Source organism: Microtus oregoni, unplaced genomic scaffold, assembly GCF_018167655.1.
Source record: "Microtus oregoni isolate MIOR12 unplaced genomic scaffold, Mior012 000012F_ref0000307, whole genome shotgun sequence".
In the NCBI taxonomy this organism is placed as follows: Eukaryota; Metazoa; Chordata; class Mammalia; order Rodentia; family Cricetidae; genus Microtus; species Microtus oregoni.
In genome coordinates this window covers 42,386,333-42,399,699 of record NW_024543071.1, presented here as the reverse complement: position 1 = coordinate 42,399,699, position 13,367 = coordinate 42,386,333, and the positions used below count along the sequence as shown (strand labels likewise).

Below are 13,367 nucleotides of genomic sequence, written 5' to 3'. Positions count from 1 at the left end.
AAACACACATTAAAAAAATAAATCCATCTTAACAAAATCAAAGTACATTTTAAACAAAAGAATACCACAAATGTCATATCATCAATCAAACATTATTAGTGCATACCTTTAAATGACCAAGATCCAAAAGAAGTAGATTTGATGTGGGGCTAAAAATTCCATACTGTGGGACAATAACATATGAAGCCTTCACATTAATTCTGAGATCAAGAACTTTCTGTGTTTCAATAATATACAGCAAACCTGCAAAAAGATTAAATCCTTGCAATGAGTACTTCTCACAACTTGCTTTATGAAAATAAAGCAGAGAATCAACAAACACGATAAAATAATTTAAAAGTTCATAAAGTCAGTACTGATTTTAACATACCTTAGAGAAAAGCCAGGCGTGGTGGCACACACCTTTAACTGGGGAAATTGAGACTTATCTCTATGAGTTCAGGAACAGCCTGCTCTACAAGTTAGGTTCCCAAACATCAAGGATCAAAACACAAAAAATACAAACAAATTTTCTTTTTGTCAGACTTTGCCTAGGTTAGGAAGCATCACAGAGTGTGAGATGAGAAGAAAAGTCATTAATTCACAGAGCATTTTTCAGATATGCCTTACAATTTTTATAAAGGAACTGATTTGGAAAGTTCAATACTAGAGCAGTTCACATTTCTATTTGGAACTCTTTTATATCCTATTATCAAGACCTGTTTCCTTCCTTTCTCAAAACCAAATCCTCCAAAAAAATCATTTATTGTTTTTGTAATACCATATTAATTTATCGTTGTGAAGGCTTAAAGTAAAAAGTGCATAAATGTAGGAATATTAGCATGTTTAGTATAATTTTTAAGACTCAGGATTTATTAAGAATGTTTGTTTGAATTAAAGTCAGTACTTTTAATTAATGTATAATATATACTCGATGACAGAGAAAATAAAGCTTAAAAAAGATACTCAGTATCAAATACAGCAATCAATAGCTTGATATGCATGTGAAAGAAAAAAAGATAATTAAATTAATTATTTTCTTGGTGCAGTGATGCACTTAAAATCCCAGCACTTGGGAAATTAACTGAAAATGAAGGACAGTTTTAAGCTAACCTGTGCTACACACTAAAATTTTGTCCCAAAATAATGATGATGATAAACACTGTTTAAAATATACACTTATATAGGTATAGGATAAGCAGCCTTTTCTACTAGTGGACCTCTATTCCTCTCTGCCATCCACTGACACGAGGAAGCACCCTCTATCAGGCAACATAAAGCCATCACACATTCCTAAGGTCGAGAGAGGGCAACAGAAATCAAGGAGTGGAACAACTACCCAAAACACAAAACAAGATTCAAAACCTAAAATCTCCTCACTTGTCACAACCCCAGATGCCTATAATGGCAAGGCAACATATCTCCATCAGAGTCCTGAGAAATGTAATATAGCTGAAGAATAAATAAGACAAAGAATTGAAAGTAGCAATTACGAATATGTTCAAGGACTTTAAAGACAGAAATAAATCCCTTAATGAAGTCTGTGAAAACACAAAGAATGGAATGAAATAATGAAAACAGTTCAAGACATGATAGTATAAATAGACTCACTATAGAAAACCCAGACTGACATGAAAATTTAGGAAGTCAAACAAAAACCTCAAAGGCCAGGTTTGTACTCACCAACAGACTATAAGACAGGGAAGCAGAATCTTAGGCACAAGACAAGGTAGAAAAATTGGATACCTCAGTCAAGAAAAATGTTAAATATAAAAAACTCCAGTAACAAAAATTTCAGGAAATCTGGAACACTGTGAAAGACCAAATCTATGAATAATAAAAATAGAGGAAAGAGATGAAACCTATCTCAAAGGCACAGAAAATATTTTAAATAAAATCATTGACGAAAATTTTCCTAACCTAAAAAAGGAGGTGCCAATCAAAGAAGCATCTAGAATACCAAATAGATAGGATCAAAAGAAATTCCCCATGACACATAATATTAAAAACATTTATCATAGAACAAAAGAACAATATTAAGAGCTTCAAGGGAAAAAGATAAGTAACATATAAAGACAGACCAATTAGAATGACTCAACTCTAATGAGACCATACATGCCAGCTCAGACTATTATGTCCAGCAAAAATTTTAATCACAGTGATGGAAAAGGAAAAACATTCCATGATTAAACAAACAAGTAAACAAACAAACAAATAAAAGCAATATTTATATACCAATTACTGTTATTGTAAGATGTAAGAATTAGTTATTAAGAAAGCCTGAGCTAATAGGCCAACCAGTTTATAATTAATGTAAGCCTCTGTGTAATTTTTTTGGGACTGAATGGCTGCAGGACCGGGCGGGACAGAAACTCACTGGCACAGAAAAATACTTCTGAACAGAATGCTAACAGCACAGGTACTAAGACAAATAATAAATGGGACCTTATGAATAGGAAATCTTCTATGGCAAATAACATCATCACTGGGCAAAAGACCAAACTATAAAATAGGAAAAGATATTTACCAACTACATGTTCAATATAAGGTTAGTGTCTCAAATATATAAAGATAGGTGGGAGGAGTAAACAGAACAGAATGCTGGGAGGAAGAGGAAGTGAGATCAGACTCCACAGCTCTCCTCTCAGGAGCAGACGCCTCAGAGAAACGCCATGCTGCCAGCTCCCAGGCAGACGCACTTGATGAAGCTCCGACCCAGGATGGACATAGGCTAGAATCTTCCCGGTAAGCGCACCTAGGGGCGCTACACAGATGATTAGAAATGGGCTAAATTAATATGTGAGAATTAGCCTAGAAGAGGTTAGATAGAAATGGGCCAAGCAGTGATTAAATGAATACAGTTTGTGTGTTGTTATTTCGGGCATAAGCTAGCCAGGCAGCCGGGGTGCTGGGGATGCAGCCCCACCGCCCTTATTACTACACAGAGACACTTGCTCAAACATGTTCACTACTGCTCTGTTCATAACAGCAAGAAATTGGAAATAGCCTACATGTCCATCAACACGTGAAAGGAATATTTAGCCATTACAAAAATAAAAGAAAAACAAATAAACAAAAGACTGAAATCATGAAATTAATAGGAAAATGGATAGAATCAGAAAAGAAAGGATCCTTAGTGAAATAACCCAAACCCCAAAAGGTAAATAGTGCAACATCCATCCCTACTGACTAGTGTTCATGGTACTAGAAGGTAGTTCTGCATATTACTGGAAGAGAAAGATAACATACTAACCCACTACCAACCCTTCAATCTACAATGATGATCTGTCTGTAAAATATGGTGGTGCAATAGTGGCACAAGCCAACCATTATCTGATTGGATTTAAGGCCCACTCTGCAAGATGGACCCCATGCTTGACACTGCTCCAGGTGACCAAGAACCTGAGACTAGGAGGCCATGGACCTAGAGGAAAATCAAATACTTTTGTTCTGCTAAAGGGAAGTAGCAGGAAAATGAGTAACATTCTGTTATACCCAGAGATCAGTCATCATCAGAGAAGCTTCTTTCTACAGCAGATGGGAACCAATACAGATACCCACAACTGGACAATGAGGATAGAATGAGAGACCTTGGAATACTTAAACCTAAATAGGATATCTTTACTAAATCCTTCCCCATCAGGTTCAGGAAACTATGCTGAAAAGATTGTTAAGAGTCAGAAGACATGGATGATACCAGGATACAGTATCTTCCAGGCACAATGGTACTGATGCATATATGAACTCACTCAGACTGTGACAGCATATATATAGAGAGAGGGTCTGAACAGATCCAAACAAGACAGGGTTAAGCGCTGAGATGGGGAACTTACACAAGCGCTCCCGTCAATAAGAAGCTATCTCTACTTAACAAACAATAACAAATGATAAATAAGTTTCTCCAAGGGAGTCTCAATGGGTACATACCACACTTAAAGGCAGGCCCCATGCCAGCAAGGAGATGGCCAAGACAAAGGGAACTCAACACATTTCTGGAGATTTTTTTGGTGCCTCTCTATGCCAGCAAGATGACAATCAAGAATAAGTATCAAACTACCAGAGAATCCTCCGCTTTAAAAGAAGAGTTAACAAAAGCTCATATTCATTTTCTTATCAGAGACAAAGGATAAATCTGGGTATGCTTTCATTTGTTCACCTAAAATATTTACAAAGGATTTACAAGAAAAAAATAACAAGGAAATAATTAATAGAGGTTAATGCAACAAAAACTAATAAAGAAGAAAATAAAGGGGAAAAAAAAGACCAAAACAGATAAGAGCTATCAGTCCACCAAAATAAGCAAATTTTAGTTTCCTAAAAACTGAAACATATATTAAATATTAAAAATTAATTAAGAGTATGAGTAGCTTTCCAACTTCAAAAAACATTTTTAATAATTGTTTCTAAGCTAGGGACTCATTTTGTAGTCTTCACTGGCCTGGAATTTGAATGTAGACACGAGGCCAGGATCTAACTCACAGAGATCTGCATGGATACTAAATATTCTTATTCTAAATAACAGGGAATGACACTAGTAGTGTAGCAAAGGGAAGACAAATGTAAAATTAGAAGGGTAAAGTGTGGGAGACTTACACTTTCTGGGGTATTTTTATAACATTTGAATTTTATACAGCAGACATCCACTGTTTTAGTACTTTTTGTTGGAGGAAAGATGTCTTGAAGATAAAAAAAAAATCTAAATCTGCTGGCTACTGGATTTGAATACAATGAATTCACATTTACTTGTAACTACCTATCTGTTTCTATATAATAAGAGGAACTGACTGAAAACAACAAAAGGCTTCATATAATACTTTGTTTTGGGCTTCTACTGCATACACCAGTACATGAACTGGAACAGAATTCAGGAATTTGAACTATAAATGGAATCTGAGATTGTAGGAAAGAATAGAAGAATAAACACAAATAAATAATAAGCAAGCATGAAAATATATTAGCAAATTCAAACCAAAAGAGACCTTAACAATCCTTAACAATACCCTTTATTCTCCCTGAGAAGGAAGAAGATGGATTTTATTTCTCAGAATAATCTACCAAACTCTGGAATTCACTGTAAAAAGATGAAATCAGAAAGCCAACTATCATAAAGACATCTAAATAATTAAATGAAAACATTCAGTTAACTTAAATGTGATTATTAAATATAAGTTCTATGTATAAAAAGCAATTATTGTTATGCATATCTGGCAAAAGCACCAGATGAGTTTCTACTGAACCATATCCAGTCTAGAAATTCATTTAAAGTAAAATTTTATTATGTTTAATTCACAAATGACTTTACTTACCTGTTGCTGTTTTATCTCGAAATTCTTCAAGTTTTGTCAAAGTTGCTGAGGTAAGTTGTGCTAGGTGGACGTCTTTTGGGGGTCTGAAGAACTCCACTATACTATTGACTGTCCTCTGTTAAAATAAGCACCGCCAACATAAAACACAAACTCAAAGCAAGTGAAAATACACTGAAGCTTAGTAAGACAGAAAATGCTTACTGCATCGTATATTATCTCTAAAGGCTCAGCCTCTATGATACACCTCTGAGCAACAGTTTCATCTAAAGGATTCGTCTCAAATGTAATCTGGAAGAGTGACATATCGTCCAATGAAGACAGTAGGTGGGGTTTTCTTGAATTATCTGGAAGGCCAGTAATATAAAATGAATCAATTTTGGTTTCAAATCTGTATAAAAGAAAAGGACAGGAATTAGGAGTCAATATAATTTTAAATAATTTGTCTAACTGCAAAATTATGAAATATAGTAAAGATATTTTTCCTTGCATTTCCTATAACTCAAATAATTTAAGAGAAAAAATACAATTCCTATGAATTTTAATAGATTACTTCACTAAGAGCCATATTCATGTTAAATTTTATATTCAAAAGCTATGATAGCTAGTATTTGGTATCTTCACTCTAAGGGGCATGATGTAGGATTTCCCTCTGTATGCTATGATTACAATTGATTAATAAAGAACTGCTTTGAGCCTATGGCAGGGCAGAACAGAACTAGGTGGGGAAAGCTAGGCTGAATACTGGGAGAAAGAGGGTAGAGTCAGAGAGAAGAATGGAGCTGTGGCTGGAGACAGATGTGCTGAAACTTTGCTGGTAGGCCACGACCTCATGGTCATGCACAGATTAATGAAGATGGGTTAAATTAAGATGTAAGAATTAGCCAATAAGAAGCTAGAGCTAATGGGCCAAGCAGTGATTTAATTAATAAGGTTTCTGTGTGATTATTTTGGGGCTTAGCAGCCAGAAACCAACAAGTAGCCTCCTTACTACAGGAACACATACCCTAAATTTAATGAGGTAACATTATGGCTGTACAAGTTTGCACTCCCACCAGCAGTGAAGTCGTGTTTCCCTTACTCCACTCCTCTCCAAATAAGCTGTCACTACTATTTCTTTTAGTAGTCACTTCTATTTCCCACAACTTTTTTCTTTTTAATTTCATTTGAATAACATTTTTCCATTTATTTTACATACCAACCAGTTTCCCCTCCCTCCTCTCCTCCATCCCTTCCCCTTTCTTATCTACCTTCCTTCCCATCTGCTCATCCTCCATCTCCAGATGGAGGAGACCTCCATGGGCCACACCTCCCATGGGTTTGCACAAAGGATGGCACATCAAGTTGGGGCAGGACTGAGCTCCTCCCGGTATTTCAGGCAGTCTGGCATAGGGAACAGGTTACCAAAAGCTAGCTAAGTACCAGGGAGAGGTCCTGCTCTCACTGTTAGAAGCCTTACTACAGAGGGGGAGAGTAATGAACGAGATGCCTTGATATGGGGGCGGAGGGAGCATTTAGGAGTAGGGAAAAACATGGTACCAGGGAAACACCCAGGAATCCACAAGGATGACCCCAGCTAAGACTCCAAGCAATAGTGGAGAGGATGCCTGAACTGGCCATCTTGTAATCAAACTGGTGACTTCCCTAATTGTTATCACGGAACCTTCATACAGCAACTGATGGAAACAAATGCAAAAATCCACAGTCAAGAACTGGGCCAAGCTCCAGGAATCCTGTTCAGAGGAAGAAAGGGATGTACGAGCCAGAGGGGTCAAGACTCTGGAACATCAGCTAGGGATTCTGCATGGGACCCACCTAGGCCCTCTACATATGTGTGACAGTTCTGTAGCTTGGTCTATTTTATGGGACTTCTAGCGGTAGGATGAGGTCCTGTCCCAATGCTTGAGTAAGCTTTTGGGAACCTATTCCCCATAATGGGTTACCTCACCCAGCCTTAATTAAAAGGGAGGAGCACAATCCTACCTCAACTAGATGTTATGTTTTGTTGACACCTATGGGAGGCTTACCCCTTTCTACACAGAAACAGAGGAGGAGTGGATCGGGAGAGAGAGGCGGAAAAGAATAGAAGGAGAGAAGGGAGGAAATGCGGTCAGGATGTAAATAAAAGAAAAAAATTAATAAAAACAATAAAAAGGGTAACATAAAATACTTATAGAAATATATAATATATTCAATGTACCCTCAGTTAAACAAACCTTGGATATACTAAAATGTATACACAACAAAAAGTCTAAGTAAATCAAAGCAGGCCAAAATTTAAAACATTTTGCTACAAGGGACATAATAGAAAGAAAATGTGCTAAATAGAAAAAATAATATTATTTTACCTGTAAGGTTTACGGTACAGCTGCGTGGTTAAAGCACTTGCCATGCATGTAAAGTTCCCTGGATTCAATCCTTAGCATCCCCCCAAATACATACACACACACACACACACACACACATAAACATACACACACAAACACCAGAAGAGGCCATAGTTTAGCTGCAAAATACTTGCCTAGCATAAACATAGCCCTGATTTGATCTCCACCAGAAAGAGAAAGAATACGAAAAAGACACACATCAAGAATGTATAAAAAACTGTTAAGAACTCAAATCAAGACCTATCAGTCAAAAGGAAGAGGAAGTTTAAAGGTAATTTCTCCAAACAAGGTATGAACATGAACATAAAACAATACAGAAAAAAAATGTCTAAAATCATTAACCATCAATAATAGTCTCACACTGAGATACCACTTTTCACTAAGATAGCATAATCAGAAGAAGAGATAATAGCAAGTATCATTGGAGTTATGGAGATATTTGAAATTTCATTCACTGGTAGTAGGAATATAAAATATGCCTGATTTGGGAAATTATCTGGTAGTTCCTCCTGATGTTCAACATTAACAGTTACTGTATAAGAAAATAAGTCTATTCCTTGATATATAACCCCAAAATTTAAAACCCATATACAAATAAAACTTTGTTCATGTTTATATCAAATATTTCTTATAGCCAAATGATAGAAGCAAATCAATTAGTTGTCGGTTAAAAAATGGACACAAAATATGGTGCTGCCAAATAATAGAATACAGGCAACTAAAAAATTACAAATTTATTCTATATGAATGAACCCTAAAGATATCATGGTAAGTAAAAAAGGAAAAAAAAAACAGTAAAGCCCACATATTGGATGATTTCATATAAAATGCTCAAAAAATTCTAATTCTGTCTGTCTGTCTGTCTGTGTATGTGCAGGCACACGTAACTGCATGTAAAGACCAGAGGAGAACATCATATATCTTCCTCTACTCTTTACCATATTCCTTTAAGACAGGGTCATTCACTGACCAGGTGATGCTGGCTGGCCAGTGAGCTCCTAGGATCCACCTGCTAGCTCCACTGGAGTTACAGGGACATGCATTCAACCCGATTTTTTTTAAGGTTCTGGAAATTAGAAATTAGGTTCCTGTGCATGTATATCAAAAGCTCTTACCCACTGAGCAATTTTTCTAACCCCAGAAATAAGAGGGAGAAAAATAAGAAACAAAAAGAAGCTAGTTGTTGGAATCAGAGAAAAAGAGCCTTGGAAAGCTAGGAAGGGACTGCCAGTAAAATATATACAGTTTCTTCATGGTATGTAGTAATGTCTGGAATTATATTCAGGTGGTGGCTACATAACCTTAAACATTATTAATGCACAAAACCTTAAACATTATCAATGTAAAAAACGTATAGTTAATATAGTTGCAAAAGCATAATAAATTATATACTAAATAGATAAGTTAGAAGTATATGGAGGGGCTCTCAATAAAAGCATTTCTTAGAAGGGCAGTGTGTGAAGCACGCCCTTAATCCCTGCACTTGGAAGGCAAAGACAGAAGGATCTCTATGAGTTCAAGGCCAGCCTGATCTACAGAGTGAGTTCCAGGACAGGCTCAAAAAACTTCACAGAAAAATTCTGTCTCTAAAAACAACATCAAAAAAAAAATTAAAACAAAACAAAAAACTATTTCTTAAAGGTTAAAATACACCAAGCATGGTGGTACACAGTGGTAATCTAGAAACTGAGAGGCTTGAGGCAGGAAGATACCGAATACAAAGACACTATCTCAAAAACAAGAGGGGTAAGGAAGGAAGAGAATGGAGGAGAGTGACAAGGAGGAGAAGAAGAGTGCTTTTAAAAAAAGAAGACTAAGTAAAAGTCATTTTTTTTTTTTTTTTTTTTTTGCAGAGAATGAAGGAAGCCTTTAAAGTGTGGAGTCCTGAGTGAATGTCTGTTGTTGACATGACCAGCCCTGTCAAAGACTTTAGCGTCAATCCATGGGAAAATGGCAAAGCCCATTGCTCCCTCACCTGGGATGGGGGGCAGCTGAGGCTCAGAAAGGTGGCAAAGCCTCCCTCTGCTCCATGTTCTGATTCTTCCTCCCCTTGTATTTAGAGCCTGCAGACTACTCCCCTACAGTGAATGCCCTCTAAGATTAGCTAAACCTGCCTCCTTATTCTACCATATATGGTAGCCCTACCTCTTTGTTCAACTGCAAGCCATAATCCTCCCCCCCCCCCCCCCCGCCTCTCTGTTTAAGCTGCACTAAGCTTCTGGGATGCTGCAGTTTCTCCCCAGCCTGTATCCGTCATTTCTTCATTCCCTCACCACTCCAGTCAGGACTTTCCCTGGCGCTGTACTAGAAATAGCAACATTTGTTGTTTCTTTCTGTATGGTCAAATACTACTTTTTAATTTTTCTTTAGTGTTTTTCTGTTTATTCACATATTACTTTCTACTGAATACATTGATAAATCCAAAAAAATTATATGGTACAGGGGGAGGTCTAAATCCCTAAACACAGAGTGCATTAAATCACCACACCAAAGACTGCAAAGTCTGTAACCTAAACTCCAACCTTAAAGTAAAACTTAAAGACAAAAGCTGAAACACTGTCCACCTTGTTTTTTTTGAGACAAGGTCTCTCACTGGCACCGAGGGCTCACCAATCCAACAGGGATGGATGGACACTGAATTTCAGGGCTCCTCCTATTTCCACTTGCCCAGAACTATGATTACAGGCTGTCGCTACCACACCTGGCTTTCTACAAGGGTTTTGGGAATCAAACTCTGGTCCTCATGCTTGTGCAACAAGCACTTTACCAACTAGGCTGTTTCCCCAGCACCACCTACCATGTTCGCTGTTGTTTTCTGTGTTTTTAAAATTGCTGACCAGTTTGAGAACTTTGTTACTGCATAGTGAAGTCTTATCCTACACAAAATGTTTCAAAGTTAACCTATAACTAAAATACTCAATGTTGTTTAAATGAGCCTTCAAAAATCTAAGTGCTTCCACAAAATAAGGCATTTTTTTTTTTCTGTTTAAACACCAGGACTATTTCAATGGGCCAGGATGCTTGTGGTACAAAATACATGTGAAAACCTTGATAAGCTGAACAGAGACATGGATAAGGCCTCATCTCCAGCCTGAATTTTTGACTACATTCTTGTTACATTCTAGTCACTAAAAGAGCACATGATGTAACTGTATCACCTGTCAACTGATCCAAGGTAGAAAACTTGTACTCCTGAGTTTCACAAAATGGGCCTCCTCCCCTGTCGTTGTGATACGGGCTGATAGAAAGAGAGATTTTGGAGGGATTTTTGAATATTTGTGTTTAGACAATGTGGACTCTGGGGAACTGGACTCAGATCTAAGCGCAAATTTATACTTTATAAATTCCTCACATATATAGTCTAAAGGTAATAGTACACAGTATTTTTATGTACCTGTGTTTTTACTGCACTCTATCACACTAAGTCAGGTATGGAATTTTCCTTCAATAGTCAAAGCACTGAAATTCAGTATTTCAGATTCAGATTAGTGTTATTTAACCTGTGAAGAAAATAAATTTATACTTACTTTATGGCTTGTGCTCCTGGCCTTTGCACAATCAAAGTACTAAGTCCTTCTACTATAATGTTTACCAGCTCCGGTTTTTGGTGATTTTCTCTTAGAATAACAGACATACTTTTCAAGTGAACAAAAAACTTCAAGGCTTCAAACTAGAGAATATCCAGAATAAAACAGAAGTGAGGATGGGGTATCTATAAACAAAACAATCTTATGAGATTCCTTTACTTACAAATCCAGAGATACTTTCAAAACAAGCCTTTATTTACCAAAGAATCACTGCAATAACTCAAAAATTAAAAGAATACTTTTATTCATATTTCTTGGATTAAGATAAATGCTCTATTTATAGACCCCCAAAAAGATCACAGAAAAAAATAGCAATACAAAATTTCTGAAAGAATTACAGCAGGCACAGCTAACATTAAAAAAAGATATAAAGCAAGAAAATATCTTACTGTTTTTGGCAAGGTTGGATCAACTGCTGTTTCACTATAACCAATTGCTTCATAAAGCAAAACTTTTTCTTCAGGTGTCAACATTTCTTCAAGAACTATAAATCATAAATAAATGTTTTATGGTCTTGCTACTAACAATATAAAACAAATATAATTTACCTGGCTTTATAGAAAAACAAAAAGAAATAGCTGTTTTGTTTTATTTAGTGTGTGTATGTGCATGTTATGTGGAGATATGTGTATAAAGTATTATGTGGGGGTAAGAGGACAATTTTGAGAAGCTGATTCTCTGCTATTACATGGGACCCAACAATCAAATTCAGATCATCAAACAGGAAAACAAAAACCACTCAGACATCTTGCCAGTTCACAAATGTTAGTATTATTGTAATAGCTTTTATAAGTATTAAGTATTAGATATGTGTTGGCAATTTTAGAAATGATCCTTAAATAAGTTACTAACCAAAACTTTGACGATATAATTTTTTTAGTCTCTGTATTAAGCAAGAATTTACTGGCACTATGTTAATCAGTACAAATAGATATACTATCCTAATTTTCTCTCAATTTACAGATGGATAAAACAGATTTAACACACCCAGCTTAGCCACACTACCAAAAAGTGATAAATCCAAAATATATCATATGTCCAGTCCCTAGCCCTCCAAGACTTATGATCTTTATTATCTGAGTAAAAACCAAGTGTGTTGACTGGGCACAGTAGCATGTTATCTAATCCCCAGCTATGCACGGTCAGAGTCAGAAAGACAGGAGATTAAACTAAGCTGTGGCAACACAGAGAGATCTCACAGTAAGGGGGGGGGGGGGAGCCTATTTGCTTACAACAGTTAAGGGCTGAGGCAACAACCCAAAGGTACAGTGCATGCCTGTATATAAGCAAAGTCCTGAGCTTATGCCACGGCACATACACACATACATGTTCCAAAAAGAGAAGAAGGGAAAATAACTTTCTAATAAGCAACTTCAAGAAAAACTTCCAGTGGCATAAAGCATTCTGCGATTTATATTTACCTATTACTACGCCACATGTGCTACACTGAGTGCTCCCAGTGTAAAGCTCCTCTGTACCAACAGGAGAGTTGCTTGAAAATAATAGTAATTTTATAATTTTGATAATAAATTAAACAATTTATTGTTATGAATACACTTACAATACCTGTTTAATTAGAAAAAAATTAAAAACCTTAATGACTATGCACTTGCTGATTAACTATACTAATGTAAAATGAAATGAACATACTTCCAGGTTTAACTTCTAGTTGTTGTTTAGCATTTGATTCTGACCACGTCCACAGCCAGCTAAACCATCCTGCATTATCCTCTGGATCTTTTACTCCTTCTTTGTAAATCTTGTATCCAGCTTTCTTTACCTAAAATAAGTTTTCCCATAGACGACAAATTATTGTTTTAGTAATCGAAAAAAACGGAAACAGGGTATTTCTAAAATAAATATCTTTTGAATTTGAATAAATGTAAACAAAATCACATACTAACAACATAACATGGTAACTGTAACATTTACCAAACAAGACTTTGGAATAACATATGAATCTCCTTGTGGCCTAGCAAGATACAAAGATACATAAATTGAGCCAGGCGGTGGTGGCACATGCCTTTAATCCCAGCACTCGGGAGGCAGAGGCAGGCGGATCTCTGTGAGTTCGAGGCCAGCCTGGTCTACAAGAGCTAGCTCCAGGACAG

General features: G+C 36.4%; 1 protein-coding gene across 3 annotated transcripts in view; it reads right to left on the bottom strand.

The window, feature by feature from the left end:
• The window catches only part of Vps13a (vacuolar protein sorting 13 homolog A), a 197,239-nt gene that overhangs the window by 138,446 nt on the left and 45,426 nt on the right, over window positions 1-13,367 (bottom strand). For all 3 annotated transcript variants that reach the window (XM_041661420.1, XM_041661421.1, XM_041661422.1), the window contains exons 15-20: window positions 12,907-13,036; window positions 11,646-11,740; window positions 11,197-11,339; window positions 5,487-5,673; window positions 5,286-5,400; window positions 107-243 (exon numbers count right to left, since the gene is read on the bottom strand). In XM_041661420.1, the coding sequence (XP_041517354.1) occupies window positions 107-243; window positions 5,286-5,400; window positions 5,487-5,673; window positions 11,197-11,339; window positions 11,646-11,740; window positions 12,907-13,036 (807 nt within the window). The remainder of the gene's footprint in view (window positions 1-106; window positions 244-5,285; window positions 5,401-5,486; window positions 5,674-11,196; window positions 11,340-11,645; window positions 11,741-12,906; window positions 13,037-13,367) is intronic.